This window comes from Brachycentrus maculatus, unplaced genomic scaffold, assembly GCF_059751285.1.
Source record: "Brachycentrus maculatus isolate JH-2025_06_01 unplaced genomic scaffold, ASM5975128v1 h1tg000061l, whole genome shotgun sequence".
NCBI lineage: Eukaryota > Metazoa > Arthropoda > Insecta > Trichoptera > Brachycentridae > Brachycentrus > Brachycentrus maculatus.
Genome location: NW_028280815.1, coordinates 2059948 through 2083730, shown reverse-complemented (window position 1 = coordinate 2083730; position 23783 = coordinate 2059948). Strand labels below are relative to the sequence as shown.

General features: G+C 34.3%; 1 protein-coding gene across 6 annotated transcripts; it reads left to right on the top strand.

The window, feature by feature from the left end:
- Nucleotides 1-1674: 1674 nt before the first annotated feature.
- Nucleotides 1675-15094, top strand: LOC148311576 (apoptosis-inducing factor 3). Of its 6 annotated transcripts, none has more exons than XM_088256398.1 (4): nt 1675-1799; nt 4204-4273; nt 9888-10252; nt 11538-15094. In XM_088256398.1, the coding sequence occupies exons 2-4, from the start codon at nt 4207-4209 to the stop codon at nt 12834-12836; spliced, it is 1731 nt and encodes a 576-aa protein (XP_088112524.1). In that variant the 5' UTR covers nt 1675-1799; nt 4204-4206; the 3' UTR covers nt 12837-15094. The 6 variants fall into 6 exon arrangements, with proteins under 6 accessions (XP_088112524.1, XP_088112520.1, XP_088112519.1 ...); XM_088256394.1 differs by lacking the exon at nt 1675-1799 and adding an exon at nt 2214-2714; XM_088256393.1 differs by lacking the exon at nt 1675-1799 and adding an exon at nt 2217-2486.
- Nucleotides 15095-23783: the final 8689 nt, after the last annotated feature.

Below are 23783 nucleotides of genomic sequence, written 5' to 3'. Positions count from 1 at the left end.
TGGATGTAAAGGAAATTTTTGCTTAAGGGAAAATAAAAAAAGTACATAAAAATACACCTTGTTTAGTAAATTACAGTTGTGTCTTGATCTATCGAAATAAGCCAGATCCACAAAGCATCCAAGGAAAAACTGCTTCTTTTCTTTATTTGTTTCTTCATGCGTCTCCACGCATGATTCCTTTGTATAATTCAAATTCTAAATTATAAAAATGCAAATAAAATAGCACATTCTACAGAAATTTACGATAAAAACAAAAATACTAAAATTGTAGATTTGGTTTGTTTTGATATGTACGGACACAATGAATTGTCAGTCAACACCCAATCTCATCACTCAGTAACTCCCATCTGATTATTCATACCAGTTTGCTGACTGCAAGAAAGAAACCTCTTTATAATACGTTCCGATGCGAGCATTCGTATAGTCAGTACAGCGTTCCGAGTGCTCCACCCGAAGTCGGATGCTCGCCGCAACGAAGTTATGTTACAACGAAATGCTCTGGTCAGTCTCCACCTTTAAAGGTTACAAATGTTATAAATCTTAGTACATTTGTACTAAGATTTTGATCAATTTTGCTTGTCAATTGTGGACTCCAAATACAGTCAACTAAATCAAAAACCGCTTGGATGCTTTATTGAAAACACAAGGTTGGAGGCAAAATGTAATTCTTCCACTACTAATCTTGAAACATGCTGCAAATTATCTCAAAAACTATGAAATAGAGTCTGATGAAAAATTATCAATGACCAGGCTTAATAACACTTTAATGACCGTTCCCGCATTTGCAGAAATTTGAACTGACTGGTACCGGCCCCGCGTTATCGCAGGTTTAAGTAGTCGAACTCAATGACATCTAAGTAACTAACTAACCATCACGCCACTTCTCCGCAGGGGCAGGCAGAGAGAATACTCCACACCACTCTGTCTTTGCAAATATCCTTCACCTCTTCCACATTCATGCATCGCCTCATACATACCTGACGATTATTTCGACTCCTGGCCCGGCCGCTTTCAAGTATGTTGGCCGAATTTTTTTGGATATTTTTTCAGAAGATCCTATAGTGATATTGAGAGAAGAGACAGTGTAGTCGATAGTGATTCTGATAGTGGTTCTGAAATAATTAGAGAAGCTAGAAGTAAGAGGTCCTCGGGTTATGCGAATGGTTTTGAGTGATTCTAAAGATGATTCTGCCGGGGATGTTGACGATATGGACTGGTCAGACACCAACTCTCCACGAAACAATTGAAGCTTTTGTGGAACTCCAGGAGTTAAAAAAAAAATCCAGAAAACTGAAAATGTAGATGGTTTAGCCTCATAGTATATCTCATACATTTACATGCGGTCTTAAAGGTGGTAAAGTCCTGATTTGTATTTTTTTTTTGTATATTGTCACCGACTGTGCCGACTCCAAGATACCAGTGTGTTTCCAGCTTAGGAGGTAAGATACTTCCATCCAAATTCATCCATTCCAAAGCGCCCTTGAGGTAGTATTTTACGAAAATGGCGCTGTATAAATTATCCAAATTTATTATTCTTTTAATATTTTAATTACCAGTACGCTATCCAGCATACAACATATATTCTTACTGGATTCTCGTAAGACTACATAAGATACGCAAACTATATTTGCTTTTTCCTTTTGAATATGGGATCGACAATGCCAACTACATGAAGGCAGCGCTGCACTACAGACTTAGGAGTAAAATATATTTGATGGGATACAAATGACTTCAATGAGTTAGCTCAGGGTGAATGTCATTACTGCCGTATGGGAAGTGAAGCGAAGGAGATATAATAGGTAAGTAATAATATCAGTTATAATTTATTATTAGATTAAAACCAATATTTTTAGCTTTTCCACTTTTTTATTTGACCAGCGACCGGGTTTCGTCGTTACCGACATCATCAGACTGGTCTGATGATGTCGGTAACGACGAAACCCGGTCGCTGGTCAAATAAAAAAGTGGAAAAGCTAAAAATATTGGTTTTAATCTAATAATAAATTAAAAATGCAATTCCATCACGAAGTGTCAGTGGATAATATAAATCTATTAATATCAGTTATGACTAGGGCACTCGTGGTTGCATATCCGTACTCGTACTAGCTTGTATAACTTATACACTACTAATTTGTAGTCCTTTGAGGCTATTATTTAATATTAAATATGTTTATTTTTAATCGTAAAAGTACCTGACAATTGTCACCAAAAACAATATTGCTTGCGCATGAATCGTAAGTGAACGTAAATAGCTTAGCCGTGGCTTAGCCGTGAAAGCGTGGTCTGTGTGTATAGTGAACGATTAAAATGAAATTTTATCTGAAACACTTCTTGTCTAAAGCTTTGTTATCTAAAAAGGTTCGATAACCGGCAGATTATTGTGGGAGTGATAGGATAATAATTGGACTGCCATGCGACGATTCTTCCAATTAGCGCCGGTAATCGTAAGATTTCAAACCTCTCGCTTAGTTATAACGACATTCACGGTGAGTTCTTCGGCTGCCGGTCAATTCTTGCAATTGTTAAATAACTTTAGTGACCGTAAAATAAGTAGTTATAAGGTCGTCGATAAATTATTGTGTTACGGTCAAAAGCTTTGTGAATTTCCGATTTCGGCCTTGAGAACGAAATAGAAAGTTCGCAAAATCAGTGCCTAGTGTAGCCTCCCCGTGCATATGGTATTGGGTTTATCAACGTCTAAGCTGCTGTTATTGGTAAACTGTTTATCATTACCCCCCATTGAAAGTATGTAGTTAGTAGGCACCTGATTTTAGGTGGTAATGTATATATTTTATACATACAAATCGTTAGAATATCTTAAAATTTTTCTTTGAAATACATATCGCTCACTCCTTTCAAGAACGTCATAAATCAAAAATCGTCAATTTTCAGTTGTGTATGTTTTCGGAATGCCCAAAAAATGTACTATATCCCTTCAAAAGAGGCATATTATTAATTTAATATTTACCCGCTACTGGGCAGAAAGTGTTGTTTTTGCATTTTGAAGAAAAGTTATTGTAACTTTTAAAGCGTTCTCCTGAAAAATCATATATTTTTATTTATGGCGTTCTTGAAAGGAGTGAGGGATATATGTTTTTTTATTTACATATTTAGTAAGATTCGTGTCCCCAAAATCAATATACAATTTTTCTATTGACATTTGTCGGTACCCTGGACTGGTACCTGAACTGGTACCTGAAGCGGAGGGCTGATCAGCCTTCGTGTGCTCACGATCAAGACACTGCGCTTATATGATGCAGTGCCCTATGCACCATCGGGGTGCGGATAAGGGTTTAAAGAAGTTATGATTATAAATATTTTTTAACTTTGATCAGGTATGCGCCTTTTCAAGTTATAGGTACCTGTAGTCATTATTTGTATGTTAAAAAAGGTGCCAGAACTTATCTTGTTATTATTACCATTTGGAAAAATGCATGTTCAGTTCTTGACATAAATTTAATTTAGTGATTTCCTGCAAATGTTTGTAATAAATTTAATGGTTTTGTTCAATGCTCGCCCGACAAACCTTTGTCCAAGTTTATCTTTTTATGTTTCAAGTTGGAAAATCTGTCGAAGAATGATCCCAGAACGCCATTCTGATGTGTTCTATGTACTGCCTACAATTCAATATAATATTTTCTTCCATACTTTTCTGGTAAAGTTTTTATTTCCAAAAAAAGTTACATCGACGATAGGTGGGATCTTAATGCAACCAATTGGTGTGACAGTATGACATAAGTATTGAGAATTTATTATTCTTGAGGATTTTCGTTTGTTTATAATAAAGCACAAGTCCATAAAATCGCTCAATCTTCACTCTTCGTCGCCATAGTTACAAATTATTTACTTGGATACATATCTTAGATAGGTAGGTGTTCCCAAAGCAATCTTATTACATTGAAAATTTTATTATCTAGGAGGCATTGTTAATAAGCTGCCGCGCGTGGTTATTCATTTTTACAAACTGTCAAACGAGATAAATATTTCGATGTCTGGACTGACATTCTTCTACGAATAAAAATATTAGTTTTTAAGTGCACTTGTGAATCACCGCCTCAGTATTATTGGCATTGTGAGTCGCGTACATTTTGCAACACCTGTTGGTTAAATCATTTTCACTCAAGTTTGACATAAGCGCTCTCTGTGAAATGCCGTATTGACGCTTTACTTTACTCAAAGATTTGCATTATTTACAAATTCCAGAGAATGGGTTCTTCGAGTTCAAAGTCGTTTTCTCCAAAAAATACGCCGTGTGCTTCAAACTGCAGCAAAAGTGAGTATAACAAAACACAAATCAATACTTTATTATTTTATCCGCAGTCTTGCCAAATTTTAGGTTATATCCATAACTCGAGAATGTGCACTTTTTATATAGAGATCACGTAATACACGTTAATGATCTTGCTATGTGATAACACGTCACCGCTAAATTTGAGTTCTACCAATCGGAAGCGGTTTTTATTTGACAAGATAATTTTATAATATTTTTCCACCAATTTTCACCATGTTTACTTTGGTAACTATCGGAAGTCATTGTTTTTATAATTTACAGGAAACGTGTGGTAAGTGACCGTAGACCGCAGAAATATATTATTTAACTATCTAATTTGTAAATAAGGTTAATGGACTAAGAAATAATCAATTTAGTCTCCCCTTTTTTAACATAGAACTTCCAAGGTTTCTTCATTACGCACAAGGCGATCGATGTGTAAATACGTTTAGCATTTATTCATTCCAGTCAGGTTGATATCTAGATATCAAGTGCGTGTGTAAATTGTAATTTATATCAATTTGAATTATTCTCAGTTTTAACTGCAAATTAATAATTATTAACCTCCATAAGTGTAGTGGAAATCTAGTTTTCCATTTGTTGCAGAGGTCATCTGAGCTGTAAGGTTTGATTTGCTATTAAAAAGTGTTTTATTAGGTTTTTTTAACATTTCCAAAAAAAAACATGAGTAGCGTCCTTGAGGTAGTATTTTACTATTGATTACTAAAAGTATCTCAATAGAGCTCTTTGGAGAGTCATTCAAATACATATTCCATGCTCTATCTGCATTTCAGATTGATTTAAAGTGGAACTTCTCATAACTAGTAATTCACGTAACGAGAAAAAAAACTGGAAAAGTCGCTCCCTTAACAAGCAACATTTCGCATAACCGGTTACAGAGAAATGCCAAGTCCCTTTTTCACGGCATTAACTTGTGAGCCCGGACTTCTCCGCCAGTCAAAACAAAAATGTTTCGCATAGCGAGTGTTTCGCTTAACGAGTAAGATTCTAGAACGAATTATGCTCGTTATGAGAGGTTCCACTGTAATTGCTTAAAAATAAAACAAAATGTGTAGCGATATTAATGCTCTATATTTTTTGTTTTCTGTTATATTTGTTATATACTTATGAAAACAAAAAAAAACATATTATTTTTTGACATCTCATCAAATATGAAGAAGAATATGGAAGTCTGGAGATGTAAAGACATCTTTTGACATCTCATCAAAGGATGAGATGTCAAAAAATAATATGAAAATAACTCCTGTAATTGGAGCTAATCCAGATTTTGTGAACAAGTATTTGGACACACTCAAAATGTTTAAAATAAAAATCATTTAAAATTATTTCTTTATTATCTTATTAGGACTGAATTATTATACTGACCAGTTTCAAATCAAACAGCTTCTTTTAGGACAAATAAATATTCAAATACAAATATTCAAATACAAAAATAAATATTAGTGTTTTTTTCACAGTAATATTTATTTAATACATACAATGGACTGTTACCTGAAACGCAAGGCTGATCACCTTTGCTTCATGTATTTAACAATCAAGATAACACCATTTGTTGCAAATAAGGGTTAGAGAAGAAAAAATATAAAACGCAATTTTTGCCAGAATTCCAGTTCAAATGATATTTTACAATTTATTGATTTGAAATATTACTGTGTTTCCTTTGATGCAATATACTAATCTAGTCCATTTTGTAAACATAAGGTATTATTATGTATATTTGATAATATAAATTGATTAAATGGGCCTATAACATTTTGTATTCAATGCCTCCTAGAATGAGTGTCTAATTGTTGGATAGGAAATTGTCAGGTGGCATTGCGCCACGGTAGGTAGATACCCAGTTTGAAAGTATCGACATAGCCTTATGTATAATTTGCTACACAAGAACTTGATACTTTGGTGACTCATGACCTACTTTTAGTCTATTATAAAATACGCTAAGCATTATTTATTACATGTTACAATGCAGTTAATTTTTTTAAGATATCAATTTGTATAAAGTTAAAATTATTGTATAATCCATATTTGAATCATTGACTTTGAAATTTTTCATTTTTTTATTTACAAACTTACGAACTTTGTTTTAAATTTATTGATTAATTAGTCATTAGTCTTGAGGAAGAAACTGTTCACTTCGTAACCGGTGTTGAAATTATAATCAAGTTATAATAAAATGTATAGTGATTTTAATATCATGAGTTATTTTGTAATTTGTCATTACAAATTTGTTATCCCATTGCATTGTTTTAAAAATGGGAAATAACTCTAGATATATCGGCTCTCCAAACTCAAAACTCAGTAAGGGACATTTTTTGTCATGCGTTTTTTTTTTGCATTTTTGGACTAAGTAGAATTTACGTCAAAAATGCAAAAAAAACCTACTACAAATAAATGTCCTTTACTGTGTTTTAAGTTTGGACAGCCGATATGAGGGGGTCGATTCAGCTGTCTTCTTTCTCTTCTGATATTTTTTTTAAAGCGACAATAATATACAAGAAAATAGAGTGAGGATTAGGTTTATCTCTTTTTTGTGGTCTTTTCAGTACAAGGTCAAATTTTAACAGAATTTGTGAATAAGGTATTAATAATTATTTTTAAACAAAAAATAAAAATGATCATTCATGTTTGTGCCAGATTTAAAATCTTCGTACGCAGTTATTTGGAAATAAATAAAACATGTTTACTTTAATTAGAGTCTTTGGTTTATTTTTTGAATAATAAATTCAATAGTCATATTACTTTATGTGCAACATCCAATATTATTTTGTTTAAACAGCTTCGTATTGTAATATAAACAGGTTTTAGAAAAACAACCAACTCTTTTGTTAGCACTTATTATTACAAAAATCTATTTTTAAACATTATTCATTTTATCCGGTATTTGAAGTTTGTTTCCTCTTTGTTGACACATGTTTTTTAAAATACGTAATATGAGGGTACTAGAGGCATTTTTTTTAATTCTCAACTCTTCAGAACTCCATTGGAGAATACTTACACTCTCATATTCATATTCTCAATAGTCCATGTTGCTCGAGGATTCATTTGGCTTTGTGTGAGCAGTGGTGTACGTTCCATATAGACAGATAAACAGTGCCTACCCTACCTCACTCATCAAATATAAATAAAGCGCTTCCATCACTTTTTAAAGTAAAAATATAAATTATTGTTGTTATAACATTTGGAGTGTATCTAAATACTTGCTCACAAATCTGGGTTTTTTCCACTTAAGAGATTTTTTTTGACATCTCAACATGAATTGAAAACCTGAATAAAATTGTTTTCTCGTGGTTCCCAGTATGTGAAAATAATCCGGGGTTCGGATCTTGCATATATCCATAAATGATCTCACGGAATTTTTCCAAATAACAACTGGAGTGAGACAAGGCTGTGCTGGCGCCACTTCTCTTTACTCTGTTTACTACAGCACTCACAATTATTGTTGAGAGAAAGCTGGTGGACAAAGGTATAGGTTTGCGTTATCGCCTGGATGGAGGATTGTTTAATTTGAAACTATTCAGAACCAAAAGTTAGGGAAATATATATAGGCAACCTGCAGTACGCGGATGATTGTACTCTGCTCAAGCTCTCCAGACAATGGACACCTTTTCTTGGGCATATAATGCTCTTGGGATTTTTATTATTTTCTTTAGTTTAAATTCTTTTGCATTTCGCAACATATAATAATTACAAGTACAAAAAAAAAATAATAAAAAAAAGATCTCACAAAGGCATGACATGTGTGTGGGTAAACATTATATTTTAGGTTATAATAAAGGGCACTGGCAAAAATACAATAGATATTATCAGAAATAAAATTAGATTAAAAGTGCTAATAAAGAAGGGATGAAAGTAAATACCACGATGACCAAAGTAGTGTTTTTTAAGACGGACACCAAATGTGACCTCCGACTCATCAATAAAACACAGATCGAATACGTGCAGGAATTCAATTACAATTAAAAAAAGTGTCTTTAGTATAGTATCATTAATACTTGTATAGAATTAGTTTTTAAACAGTTTTAAGTTATAAATGATATCTTAAGTGAATTCATGAAATGAAGGGTGAACCTCTCCATGAATAATAGAGTGGTTTTATTGATCGCCTTCAAAGGTATATATTTATAAGAAACTAAAATACTTGATATTGATATATCAATTTTATGGAAATAAAATATTTGACTTTTAGTTTGTTGAAGATTGATAAAGACATAGAAAGGAGAGTGAATGCTGGGAACAGAGTGAATGGTGCACTAAAATCAGTTTTAGCAAATAAAAATCTATCAGCGGAAGCTAAACTGGCAGTACACAATGGAGTTCTGGTTCCAACCCTTATGTATGGAAGCGAAGCATGGAGTTGGCAAAAGAAGGATGAAAGCAGACTGAATGCAGTCGAAATGCGATCCCTCAGACGAATGTGTGGCAAAACGATGTTTGATAGATGTTCGAATGATGAAATAAGGAAAGAATGTAAGGCTGAGATAAGCATTATCGATAAAATTAAGAAAGGTGTGTTGAGATGGTTTGGACATGTGGAGCGTATGAGTGAAGAAAGAACGGTTAAACAAATTTATGGAGCGAATGTAGTTGGAAAAAGAAGCAGAGGACGACCGAGAAAAACTTGGCACAATCAGGTATGTCAAATACTTGAAAGCGGCCGGGTCAGGAGTCGTAATAATCGTCGGGTATGTATGAGGAGATGCATGAATGTAGAAGAGGCAAAGAATGTTTGCAAAGACAGAGTGGTGTGGCGTTCGATTCTCTCTGCCTACCCCTGCGGGTAAGCGGCGTGATGGTTAGTTAGTTAGTTAGTTAGTTTGTTGAAGGTTTTCTTAGGACAATTTTATTGACGTAACCAATACTTTATTATAAAATGTAGAAACACACGTTATTTGACTTTATTATTATATATTTATCATTAAGATCAACTCTAAATATTTGTTTTGAAATATAACCCAAACAGCTAGCTATGAGAAGGCACCTTTTAATTATTATTTTGTGCATTTAAAAAAAGAGTAAATTTTGCTAAATTAAAAGACTTTTGTTTTTTTTGTCAAGAGAGATCAATCAAGGTATCACTGAAAGATTTTATTGTTATTATTATATTGAAAAATACGATTATGGACTTTTTTCTTTCCTTCTTAATTTTTACATAAAACCTAAACAAAATTATAATTCAACCCCTTTCCAAAATTATTCTTAAACCCTTGACCCTGGCTGGCCCACACATCTGTGGCACTTTGTCTATCTGCTATGCAACACAAATAGATAAATGATTAGACAGAAGTCAGGATTCTAAACTTAATTTCAAAAGTATCAACATCTGTCTAAATAATGAAAAAGCATAAAACAGTTTTTTTTGGATATCGTTGAATATGTTAATTGACTCAATTTCTGAATTCACAGTTGCATTTTTTCGTCTTATAGCATACAATGTTTATGTTTTATAGCAGTGTAAAGAAGGAGATTATTCAAGTATTAATTCTAAGCTATTGAGGAACTTCCCATTTGCATTAGTTTGCCAAAATGAGTTATGTGTAGTGACTTCCTCGGCACTTATTTCATTACAAACATCCGAAAATTTTATTTACCCACTCAGGTAAGACTCCGGAACAATCCTCATCAGCCGAGTCCAGCAAGATGGCTACTCCCGTGGCCGAGTACTTGGAAGCCGTGGTCTGCAACACCGCAGACCTCCAGGAGAACGAGATGAAGTCCCTCGAGATGGGTCCCGGTGGTCCCAAGGTGCTGGTGGTGAAACAAGACGGCCAGATCTCGGCAATCGGCGCTAAGTGTACGCACTACGGCGCTCCGCTGGCCACGGGGGCGCTGGGTAAGGGAAGAGTCCGCTGCCCGTGGCACGGCGCCTGCTTCAACATCAAGACCGGGGATATAGAGGACTATCCCGGGCTGGACTCTCTGCCGTGCTACCAGGTCAGCGTCGAACAAGACGGGAGTGTCAAAGTAAGTTTAACAAATTAATTACTCGTGTGATTTTATTTGTTTATTTAATTATTCCAAGCCTCGAGCTGAAGTGTGCAAGCCTGAAAGGTTTCTATGGTGTTTGTACACATACTAATGAAACATAACATAAAAGGATGAAAAGATACTTGTTACCACAATATAGTTTTAAAAAAGATAATGAAAATATTTTAGAGTTACAAATTTTTAAGTCTTACGGTCAAAGAGAGACGAGTGGTTCGTAGTATCAAGATTTTATTCTAGTTCATATCATGAGAGGACTTTAGTCATATTTTGACAAAATCAACTTATTATTTAGGGGAAAAGAAAGTAAAGAAGTATCAGAAAATGCCGCATCTTGCAACCTGAGAGACTTGAAGAAAGTTGATGAAAACTGTTATAAATTACATTTACTCTAATTATATTTTGTACCTCAGATACAACCAGTTCTGCGATCCACATTTACGGTGATTACATAATTGCATCAATCCTCTTAATTTGTAATTAGAATGTATAATTTGGTATCCATATTTTAAAGCCTCTCAGGTTATTTATCCCAGGTTTAGTCCCAATAAACTGTTAAATGTTTACATTCATGGGAAAATGTTTAAACTGTTTAATGACCTTCCGAGTGTTGACCCCTTTCATACATTCTCCACTTTTTTTTAAAATCTGTTTTTCTTATTAACTGTTATCTATAAATATATATACGTATATAAAATATCATATTGACCTTATTTTATTTAAAAGCTATGTATTTTTATTACCCACAAAAACCACAATAAATATGTATTGTTTATTACAAAATATACATAATTTTATATTTTTCATGGTTCTAATTCCTTTTTACTTTTTTTTTTTACAAAAATGTTAGTAATATTAGTATATAACCTACGGTATATCACCTTACGGTGAGAGTTTATATACTAATATTATAAATAAATAAATAAAAAATAAGTAAAAATGCTTTAAATATCAATAATATTGAGAATATCTAATTCATAGTTAATGTTAATTAAGTTCAGTAAACTCCTCTTTTGCTTACAAAGCACTTTTTTTAGTGTTCATACAAATCGATCTTAATCTATGTATTTATTACAGCCAGTTTCTGCATACAATATGAACATAATTATGTGCCCATCAAGATTGTTATGTGAAAACAGTTTACATATTAATACATTAGTAAATGCTCATGTTGAAATTATTAATGACTGTTATTAAAGATAATCTTTGTGAGCCACTTTTTAATACTTACTTTGTTTTTTCATATGTAAAATTTTATTTTTAGGTGTCGGCTAAGATGACAGATTTGGAATCAAATCATCGCGTCAGGTCTGGTCCCCGGCGCTCTTCCAAGGACTCGTCCACTTATCTGGTGGTCGGTGGCGGACCCTCGGCCGCCGCCTTCGTGGAGACTCTGCGGCAAAACAACTGCGCCGGACGCGTTGTCATGATCACCAAAGAAAACGCCCTCCCGTACGACCGAGTCAAGATATCCAAAGCCCTCGATGCCGACGTCCAGAAGTTGCAATTACGTAGCGACGAGTTCTACGCCGAGAACGATATAGAAGTATACAAAGGAGTAGAAGTCACTAAAGTCAATATCGACAAGAAAACTGTATCTCTTTCTGACGGCGAAAGTTTACGGTATACAAAAATGTATATTGCCACCGGTTCCAAGTCCAGATTGCTCCCGATTCCCGGTAACGACTTGAAGAATGTGTTCACCTTGAGAACCGTAGCCGACGGAGGGAAGATCTACAGCGCGATGGGAGTCAACAAAGACAAAAATGTGGTCATTTTGGGTGTCAGCTTCATCGGCATGGAGGCGGCCGCCTACTGCGTGGGGAAGGCAAAGAGTGTCACGGTCATCGGTAGGGACAACGTTCCCTTCTTGCCCGTATTCGGCGAAGCCGTGGGCATGGGCTTAATGAAACTATTCCAAGAAAAAGGTGTGCAATTTAAAATGAACAATAACATCAAAGCGTGCCACGGTGAAAATGGCGTTTTGACTTCTGTCGAGTTGAACGATTGCAGCAGTTTATCGGCTGATGTTTTAATCATGGGAGTCGGTTCCCTATTTAACACTAGTTTTTTGAAAGATTCCGGCATCGTGATGGAGCAGAATGGATCTATTCCGGTCAACGACCGACTGGAGACTAATATCGAAGGGATATACGCCGGTGGCGATATTGCCTACGCGCCGGTGTATTCGCACGACGGTATAAAAGCCTCCATCGGCCACTTTGGCCTCTCTCATTATCACGGACGCGTCGCCGCCTTGAACATGTTGAACATCGACACTCCTCTAAAATCTGTGCCTTTCTTCTGGACCCTGTTGTTCGGCAAGTCTGTACGCTATTGCGGATACGGTAAATACCACAGCATGAGAATAGAAGGAGACGCGGAAGCCTTGAAGTTTGTAGCTTTTTATTTCAACGAATCCGGTAGAGTAATCTCGATGGCTTCGTGCCAGCGGGACCCGATAGTGGCCCAATTTGCGGAACTTCTCGCGCAAGGAAAGTCCCTCCACTCTGATGATCTCAAGGATGATCCGTTTGCGTGGACCAAAACTTACTTAGATTAATGGTACTGTCGATCTTGAAGTAGCCATTTGTGCGCTGGTAATGTGCTGATTGATAAATAATGTGTCTGCATTTTTTAAAGATAATATAACAAATATCCAAGTTGGATAAACAAGTATGAATTGTAGACTTCTGTAGGCGTGAAAAATATTTTGCCTTTAGTTGCTATAATAATATAATTTTGACAATTCTTAGAATGCAGAAATTTTATAAACCATGAGATGTGCAGAAATTTGCAATAAAACAATGTGGACACGACTGATTTCAAAATCGAAGAAAATATATTTCCTGAATCAAAAGGAATATAATTTACATTTACGTACTAATTTTGTATTTTTTACTATTTATTTTTACTTTACATTACTGTAGGTAAATTTTACATTCAATCCTCAAAATGGCATTTTCATAGTAGAATTTCTTATTATTTAACTGTTAACAAAAGAAATATATAAATATTACTGATTTTATTGAAGAATTTTAAGTAACTTATATGTTAATACCACAGTTATCAAATCGTTATTATGGAATTTCATCAAAAATTGTCAATAAAAAAGATTAATCTAATCTGTAGATAAACTCTGTTGACACTTCAATCAGCACATTACACTTTTGTACAAAGTCAATGAGTAACTCAAATATCTGCCTTTACTTTCTATATAAAAGTGTAAAAATATACATTATTTATATTTAGTGCTAATTTAGGAATAACTTACACTATTCCAATATAATCATTGAATAATAACATATTTATCACAAGTCCTTAATAAGCTAATCATATGTAAGAATCTTATAGTGATTTGTCACTGTACTTAATTTTAATAATATTTTAGGGTTTATTTGAAATACACAAAGTCCTCTGCATGTTACAATCTTTTAAATAGGTGCAAACTTTAAATGGGTCACCAGAGATTATATTATGAATAGACAATCACAAAATAACATTTATACGAGGACCTACTTTAGTAGATTTACAAATAATGAAAAAAAAACTTGTCAGCCATAAATAAAATTTTTATTAAAACATCCGTACAGACAACATTAAATGTCACTATCAATTTTTTTTAAAATATGTAGTAGAACTGACTACAGTAGTCACATACTGTCTTCTTTAACTCATTACACTCACCTGGCACACAGTTTGCGCCATTTTTGTATTTCTTTATACCTTCAGCTTTATTTATTTTTCAATTACCTGGCAAATCATTTTTTTTTAACCTCAGAACAGTATAATAGTAATATTCTTTACTTACATCATCTATATCAAAAGTCTTTAATCGGGGAATCTGGAGCACAAGACATTGCCTTCATATAATTAATAAATAAGTTGATACCTTGTTGATTTGATTCAGTGCCCAATGCGCCATTAGGTCCATATAGGGGTCTGGAGACTACGTAATATTGAAGATCAAGTGCAAAAACAATGGTGCTTAGTCGTTTATTGTATGAAGTACGCCTTCAAAATAGGGACTAGTGTAGAGGACTTATTTGTATACAACATAGTGCAGTATTATCAACTCAATCTAATTGTTTTCCATCCATTATTATTTATATAGAATTCTTGCGGTTATTTCTAAATGCTCATCACATTTTTAAAAAAATTATGTTTATTAAATAAAAATTATAGTTCAGGCATTGAAACAAATATGGCACAAAGTGGTACAGCATCAGTTTGGTGGAGTTACTTTATACAGTTTATATAGTTAATTTATAAGCGCCTAATGGCAGATATTTCCCTGTCAAATTGTCACAAGACTGCCCCAAATTGGCACAAAAAACTATAAATTATATTGTTTCTTGCAACTAAATATGTATTAGTAAACATCATAACAGCGTTATTATTTTTTCAATTAAGGATTTAAGCATTGGTTGTACATTTTCTTACTATTATAACAACATTATAAACATGTGTTGACTTTTTGAAATAACCTGTAAATATATTTATTATTATTAATCAAAATAAATACAATTATTTTTTGAGTAATGGTTTTATTGAAACGTAATTGTTAGATTTGTTATGATTACATTGTGATTATGTATCCAATACTGGTTATAAAGACTACATATTTTTTTCTTTTGTATGATCCACATAACATATCTCTCACTTGTGAGAATATCACAACTCATATTTGGGATATCAGAAATGAGTAATATTATAGTCCATGGATGTCTCATCTGAACTAATGGCAATTTCGTGCACCTTACAAAAACCTGTATATTGGTGAATGCCTCTGCGAACAGAATCACCCTTACACACGACAGTTGTTTGTCATGTGTATCGGTTGTCTTCTTCTCCGTCTTAATCCTCATTGCTGAGGGTTGTGACCCTTGCAGAAGCAATGACTCTTCTCCAGTTATCCCTTGACTGCGCTGCACGTAGCGCTCCAACCACTGAGGTGCCTGCTGCTGCCTTAATTTGATCGGTCCATCGTGTGGGGGATCTTCCTCTCCCTCTCTTTCCCTCCAGGCTACCGATCACAACTAGGCGTTCCAGGCTATCCTCGTTGCCACGCGCAACGTGTCCAAAGAACTGGAGAATCCGTCGGGTACAGATATTGGCCAGAGACAAGCCATCCAAGCGTAGTTCCTGGCGAATGGACTCATTGGTGCGTCTAGCTGTCCATGGAATTCGGAGCATGCGCCTCCAACACCACATTTCGAAGGCATCAATTTTTCTCCTTTCTGCTGCTTTTATAGTCCATGTTTCAGCAGCATAGAGAAAAATGGAGTGGACCAAGCTCCTGACAAGCTTCATCTTGGTGTTGTTACTCACACCCCGGTCTTTCCAAATTTTGTCTAGCTTAGACATGGCACTTTTGGCGATGGCGATACGACGTCTAATCTCTCCTTCACAAGTTCCTTCATTGCTGATTTGAGATCCAAGGAACTGGAACTCGTTTATTATCTCTAAACCTTCCAGTGAGTTCCCGAGATCACCAAACTTCTTAGATCGATCTATGATCATGATCTTGGTCTTGCTTTGGTTAATCTCTAGTCCCAGTGCCTTGCTCTCAATCTCTACTCGTTTAAGGAGATCTACCATCTCTTTTGGGTCTTTGGCCAGAAGTGTTGTGTCGTCCGCATATCGTATATTGGACAGCTTTACGCCACCAATGGACACTCCTCCATTCCATTCGTAGAGAGCCCTGCGCATGATGTATTCCCCATAGATGTTAAACAGGTCAGGGGAGAGTATGCATCCCTGTCTTACACCTTTCTCAGTGGGGAAGCTTGCAGTGTTTATGCCATTGATTCTTACGATTGCCTTACTTTGGGCATAAAGTCCATGGATGAGTTTTATCAAATGGGATGGGACTCCCATCTCCATGAGTACTTTCCACAGATGTTCCCACTTCACGCAGTCGAAAGCTTTTTTGTAATCGATAAAGCATAAAACTGTTGGCGTCAGGAACTCTCGGCTTTTTTCGATCACTTGGCGGATGTTGAGGATCTGCTCTCTTGTTCCTCTTCCTTTCACAAAACCAGCTTGTTCCTTTGGTATTTGCCATCCAATGTAACTGTGTAATCGTGCTTTTAGAACATATAGCATTATCTTGCTGGTGTGAGAGATAAGTGCTATTGTCCTATAGTTTTCACACTTTTTGGATGAGCCTTTTTTGTGAAGAGGAATGAAAACAGATTCAGCCCATTCCTGAGGCCATGTTCCCGTTCTCCATATGAGGTTGCAGAGATCCAGCACTGTTTTTATGCCCTTATCCCCTAGTTCTTTTAGAAGCTCGGCCTGTATGCAGTCATTGCCGGGGGACTTGTTGCATTTTAGTTTTTTCAGTGCATTTCGAATCTCTTCTTCCAAAATGTCGGGTTCCATGGTTTGATTCTCAAAGGAAGGACTTCCTGCTGTTGAGGTCTCGGCATATAGTCCGGAGCAGTAACCTCGCCATCTCTCCAAGACGCTGCCAATGTCCGTCAGAACGCTTCCATTTTGGTCCTCTATTGCCCATGTCTGAGGTTTGAAGGCACGGGTTAAGAGTTTAACCTTTTGGAAAAGATCCTTTGTAGTGACGCTATTCGCTTTATCTTCTATCTCAGCACAGATATCCGAAATTTGTTTATTTTTGTCTCGTCGGCAATGTCTTTGTATATCTTTATTGAGCCTAGAGTATTCTTGTTTCGCTTCTGCAGATGAGGTTCCTTTTACTCTCATCGCTTTTCGCTTTGATATCATATCCCATGTGGGGTCTGATATCCAAGATTTCCTCTTTTCATTTCTCGGCTCCTGATATTTCATTGCAGTCTTGACAATTTTCTCTTTGAGACTGTTCCAACGCTGTTCGACATTTTCTGAGGAGTTTACGTTGAAATCAGCGTCTTGTTTCCTGATATCTGTGCCAAAACATTTAATTGCTGGCTCATTGAGGTTTAAAGTTTTAAACTTATCCCTTTTTATAATTTTGAACTTGGCTCTGATTTGTGCAATCAGCAGATTATGATCAGAGCCGCAATCTGCACCAGGATAAGTTTTAACATTACTTACCGATGACCTCCAGCGGCTATTTATCATGATGTAATCAATCTGGTTGCGACATCTATCACCCGGTGATATCCATGTGTATAGGCGTCTGATGTGCTGTTTAAACCAAGTATTCATGATTGTCATTTTTTCTTCAATAGCAAATTGGATCAAACGTTCACCTCTATCATTTTGGGTGCCAATTCCATAATGGCCAACTGCACCTTCGAGGTAACTGTTTGATCCAACTTTTGCATTGAGATCACCAATAACCATTGTTATTTCTTTATTGGGTATTTGAGCCAGCGTTTCTTTGAGAGCAGAATAGAAAAGATCAATAACTTCATCTGGAGCATCGGCAGTCGGTGCATACACTTGTACAATATTCATTTTGCAGGGTTGAGTGTTCAGTTTGATGTGGATCATTCTGTCATTAATGGGGTTATATCCAATGACAGACTTACTTAACTGAGATGTTAAAATTACCGCTACCCCACTAAATGTTGCATTTGCATTGCCTGAGAAGTATATTGTATTACCGTTTGCTGTTGTTAAGTGTCCATTTTCGGTCCAATGTGTTTCTGAGACTCCTAATATGTGTATGTTATGGTTGGTCATTTCTTTTTCTAGAATATCCGTCTTTCCTGGCAGGCGTAATCCTCTGACATTCCAGGTGCCAACTCTGTGTGTATTACGCACGGATATTCTTGTATTGGAATTAGCTTCACCAGTCGCACATTTCCCACATGGTGCCTGGTGCGTCACACCGATGTGCCCGGTCACCGATTTCCCACCTTGGGGCCCGGACCCCCAGAGGCGCCGGGTGTCAACCGGATCGCTCGACGGCCTTCCTATTTGTTTGCTTGCTTTCATTGGGTTGTCTTGGGAAAGTAGTGCAGTGGTTTCCCGTTGCCTTCTGCACCGCAGTACTCCAGTCGTTGAGGCTGTTGCAGCTGCGCCTGGAGTAATCTGTTGGGCAACCGTTCTGGCATCCATTGCCTCCGCTCGCTTCCAGTTCTGATGGGTACTGCTGCCCTCCATCAGTGCAGTAGCCCAGCTAACTCGGGCTGTGGATGCCGGCTGTCCAGTTTCCTGGCAGCCACCATCCTTAGGTACACGGCCTGCACCGGGACCATCCAGGGAGCTCTTCGCCAGTTCAGTACTGATGTGAGCCCTCGAGTATCGGTTGTAATTGTGATCAAACTTTTATTAAAATGGTTTTTCTGTGTATGTACTTGCTTTATTATATTATTCATTTTCCTCTATGGGAATGGTTTCTAAATCGTGTCCTAAAGTTATGGAACTCTGTTCTATAGAACACAAAAAACAAATCGCTTTAAGAATATTATGTTGGAACAAATGTTTATATATTTCGATACTGCTCCGACTCAACCCTGTATGTATCAACAAAAACTCATTTTTTCAAGAGACTAAAAATCTGTAGCTTTCTTGACGTAGTTAGGTAACTGCGAAATTCCCATCAAATTTCGTTCACTTCAATTGCATGTATCCAAGAAAAGTTTATCTTCAATTGATTAGAATGTTCCGAAAGTAATAAGAGTTATATACTGGTTATGCTCTCCTATAACTCAACTTTTTCCACTGCATAGCATTGAATGGTGAAACGCGATCCATCTATATATTGTTACGATGGATTCTTCTTTTCTTTTGACTATTATCTGCAGCCAATGTTGCACAGTACTCTGCAAAGTAAGCAATGTGAATTTCTAAATGTGAATAAACGAGCAATGTTATATACGCCTAAAATACAACGAGATTATAAATTTTTAATATGAAAGTATTACATATAAGTTTAATATCGATAGGTATCAATCATTTATTTTTTGAAACTCACTGTTGATAATTCTTTCTTGAACAATGAGTACTTGAATATATTTCTTTATTAATGCTTTAATAGAAGAGATAGTTATTCTTTTGCTAGACAGTATTTATAATGTACGTACTTGTGTAAATACTTCTATTCGTTTTATTTATTGATTTGGTGTTTAATTTGTAGAACTCTATTTTAATTTATGTATTCATTGTTAAATCAAATGCAGATTTGAGTCTTCTAAGTTTAAAAATGCCATAACTAGGCGAAACAATTGTCACAATATTAATTTTTGTGTTTTTTTAACAATAAAATACAACTTAGTAGACTCAAAAAATCTGCGTTTGATTTAACAATTAATACATAAACTACTACATATTTGTACTAGAACTTGTTCTTCTTTTTCTTTTGCTGAAAAACTGTTAACACTATTTTTTTTTATAATTTGTGCTCTTTGGAATAAGTTTTACTTATGTTTTACAAATGGAAGCCTTAACTTCAAAGAAAACCTAAGTTACTGTATACTAATTTGATTATTTTTATATATTTCTTTTAGCAGTATGCCCATGTGATGGTAAAACATACGTATATGTGATATACGCATTAAGTGGACAATATTATATTATTTTTATTATATAATTTTACATATTAATGTAAACAATCTTAGTAAGTAAACATATATTTTTAAATAATGAAAAATTTACTGAATTTGATTTAAGAATAATTTTATAGGCAAACATGATTGTTCTTAATGCTATTACCGTGCTAATGTGTACAAACAACTGGACACAAGTTTTTTTTAAAAACATTTTTGATTTATTTAATTTTTGCATCGATATGGCTTTTTGTTTTAACGAATATCTTAATAAAGAAAAAAAAATAGAGCAAAATCATGCAAAACTTGTGACCAGTTACTTTTACACATTAGTGGAGGGTTGGTAGAGTAAGGGTCTGCCTGGTCAAAACCTGGACTCGTCCTGATGATTCCAAGCAGTCATCTGTCGCTACCTTGGGCATTAGAACACGGTAGTGCTAGTATAAATGAACATGGTAGTATAAATGAACATGGTAGTATAAATTATACATTTATTTTGAGTACCTTACATGCCTAGGTGACGGTGACAGATACTTGGAAAGCGTTGGTAGTTACTTTCATCTTTACTTGCGAGATTGTTTAAATAACGATACTAGATTTTAAGAAGTTGTTATTGCTTGTGTTGGGTCCAAATGGAAGCCAAATAGCTTCTGAACTAGACGCAGGGAATATTGCAGGAGCTTTTAGAGTACCATTACTATTTCCAAAGATGTTTGGTAACATTGTCAAGAAGTAAATAAGACACATGGCATAATAACCAATAAATGTGTTATCAGCATCTGAACGGCTGTGAAAATTTAACAACTTTTAATATGGTATAAATAAATATGTGTACCTTTTTCATATATAATTTTAATATGGTAAATTACGAATCCAACAAATAATTTATCAAGAGAAGGGAATAATCTTCCCCCTAAGGAAAAAAAGCAATAGTTTGTTTAGTATGTATGCAATTTGGAAATGTTTTGGAAAAATTAAGAAAATGTGACTTGTGTACAATTTTAGAAAATTATAATTCGTATAAGATTCAATATCAATTTAAGAGGTTTTGTTCAAATTTATATTTACATTACTCATACCACTTTCAACAAAATTTTACATTGAATTCTTTCTACTATAACAAATGTCGATAGCAAATACATATTTCATTTGAAGAATGATAACTGTATGATTCAATCTTATCTTGATTTTTTTCTTCAAAATGATCAGTCATTTATAATGGATTCCAGGCACACATATGTTTTATAATATTACATCATTCGGCAAAAACCCAATTTGATGTAGCTGTCATGATTAATTTTGTGCAAACAACAGATGTACCACGTCATAAAAATCTAAAACAAATGTCTCGAAATTTTACAATGCATAAGGAAAAAAAAGTTCCTCACTATATTGTCATTATATAATTATTCATTATCCTAAATAATCAAATCTGAGAGTAACATTGTCATAAATTTGCTATATGTCCAGTCAGTATTAATGACGCTAATTTGTATTTATCTGAATATTATATATATAACAATACATATTGTACGAAATGTTATATCTTGTGTTATATCTAGTTTCAGCACCAAATAAACTGTAAGCTTGAAAAATGTGTTTTATTTTACTCCTCTTATTGTTTAATAAGTTTTCCTAAATGTGTAGATATTTTTCAACCTCTGTAGAGAGAATTTTATTTATAGTTGGGTAAGATTAGAAGTTAGAAGAATGATTTTTGCAATTGCTATCCCCGCGTGTGCCGACAATAGCAATAATAATTTAGGATTAATATGTTGCCATTTTTAAAAAATGCTACGAAGTATGTGAAAAACAACATTAGGGATATTTTGCAAATACCAGATGGATATATAGAGATTACGCTTAATTATATAGGTCATGGTCCCAGAGGGGGGTGAAAATAAATACAAGCGAATTCACACTCTAATATTTATTTAATATTACCCTGGACTGGTCCCTGAAACGCAAGAGTGATCAACTTGCCTTCTCATGTATGTAACGTCAAGATAACACAGCAACACTCAATACGATCCAGTGCCCTATGCACCATTGAGTGTGGATTAGGGTTAGAAGAAGAAGATATACAGAGATATGACATTTAAATCATAATTAAAAACTCCATTATAACACTTTCGTATTTATTTAAACATTTTTTTAATCATAAAACCTAAAAAGAAATAAACGTGCCTGAAAATTGACATTAAAAACACAAAACAATACAAAATTAAGTAACATGTGGAATACATGTTTTTTTACAAAAATAAGTTTAATATCAGTTTGTTTTATATGTAGTAAACTATTAATACTTGTGCCATGGTTTGTAAAATAATACAGAAGTATTTTTTTGTTTCAAGCTCTTTTTGGCAAAACACCCACAATTTAGTGATACATGCCACAAACAACTGGTATTTTTAATTATCATGTACATTAACGCTTGTTAATTTAACTTATTCATTTAAAGCTTATTTTAAAGTAAATTAATTTAAGTTTAAAAAAGTCAGTAATACAAATAAATAATTTCACAAAAATGAATGTTGTTCATAGCTGCATTTTAATAAATTTATAAAAATCATATATTAAGTAGGAATGGTTTAGTCAAAACTAAATTACAAGCGTTACAAAGTCAATAAACCGCAATGGACGGAAAAAATCTGCTTCATTTTACTATAAACAAATATTATAATTAAGTAAATTTAATATTGTCCACCTCCGTGTTGTAATAGTTAGCAGGTCTAGCTATTGTGCTGGAGGTGTTCAATTCTCAGGGGGGTGAAAATAAATATTAGTGATTTTACATTCTAATATTTGTTTGATATTACCCTGGACTGGTCCCTGCAGCGCAGGACTGATCACCTTGCCTTCATATAAGTAACGATCAAGATAACACTGCGTCAATACTATGCAGTGCTCGATGCACCATTGGGTGCGGATAAGGGTTAGAAGTGGAAGAAATTTGATATACTCTATTTTTCAAGAAGTAAAATAAATACTGATAAATAGTTTTAAATTATACATACAAATTATGAAGATTTAAAAAGAAAAATCTATAATAAAATATGCAAAATTATGAAATTAAATATTAACTAACTGTAAATAAATAAAAATCTTATTAGTTTATCCATTTATTTTGAATAAACTATTCAACCTATCCAATATTTATAATCTAAAGCATATGTGGTGCTCAAATTTTTAATATCAATAAATGAACACTTCAAATACATCACAACTTGTGGAATGATACTATAATAATAAATAACTTTATAAAAAATAAGTCAAAAATGCTCTCATAAATAATATTTCTAAAAAATAAACTATTATATCAAAAAACAATTTATTCATTTCTCACGTACAAGACAGCCATTTTATCAATCTTAAACTATGTATAAAAATGTCAGTTTAATTTATTATAATTATGATACATAATTCAAGGTGCGAAAAGATTGGAAGATGAAAAGGAAGTCATAATACTGATAATAACTAATGATATAAAAATTAACAGTCTGAAAAACAGTACATATTCGCACTGAATTTAACCCTTCCCTTACAGTGCTTAAAACTTCCACGTGCAACGGTGATATGTATTTTGTACACCATATGAAAATGTGATTTAAAAACAGGAAAAACGTAAATATTCCTAAATGTTGCCTTTATTGGGCATATTTGAAGTTGAAATGTATCAATTTTGTAATGTTAGCTCTGGTTAATACCTAAAAAAGATAAATAAAATACACCGCAATTGCCACCGTACGCAATTGCCGCGACACGACCACCCTGAAGGACGACTTGTGCGCAACTAAAATGAGATTGTCCGAAACAGTATGAATTCGCGTGCCTGTGTACGTAAAACGCGGCACGCACGCATACTCTGAGAAACATTTATGTATTGGTGATTTTATCCCCGATTTTTTCACAAAATATTTCATTTCCGTCGCTGCAAATGAATAACTTTATATTATGCCACTTTCATGTAATACGTAATTATATTACGGAATAATACAAAAATTGTGAGCCCGTATCTGTTATATTTTATTTTGATATTCTCATTTTAAAAGTCG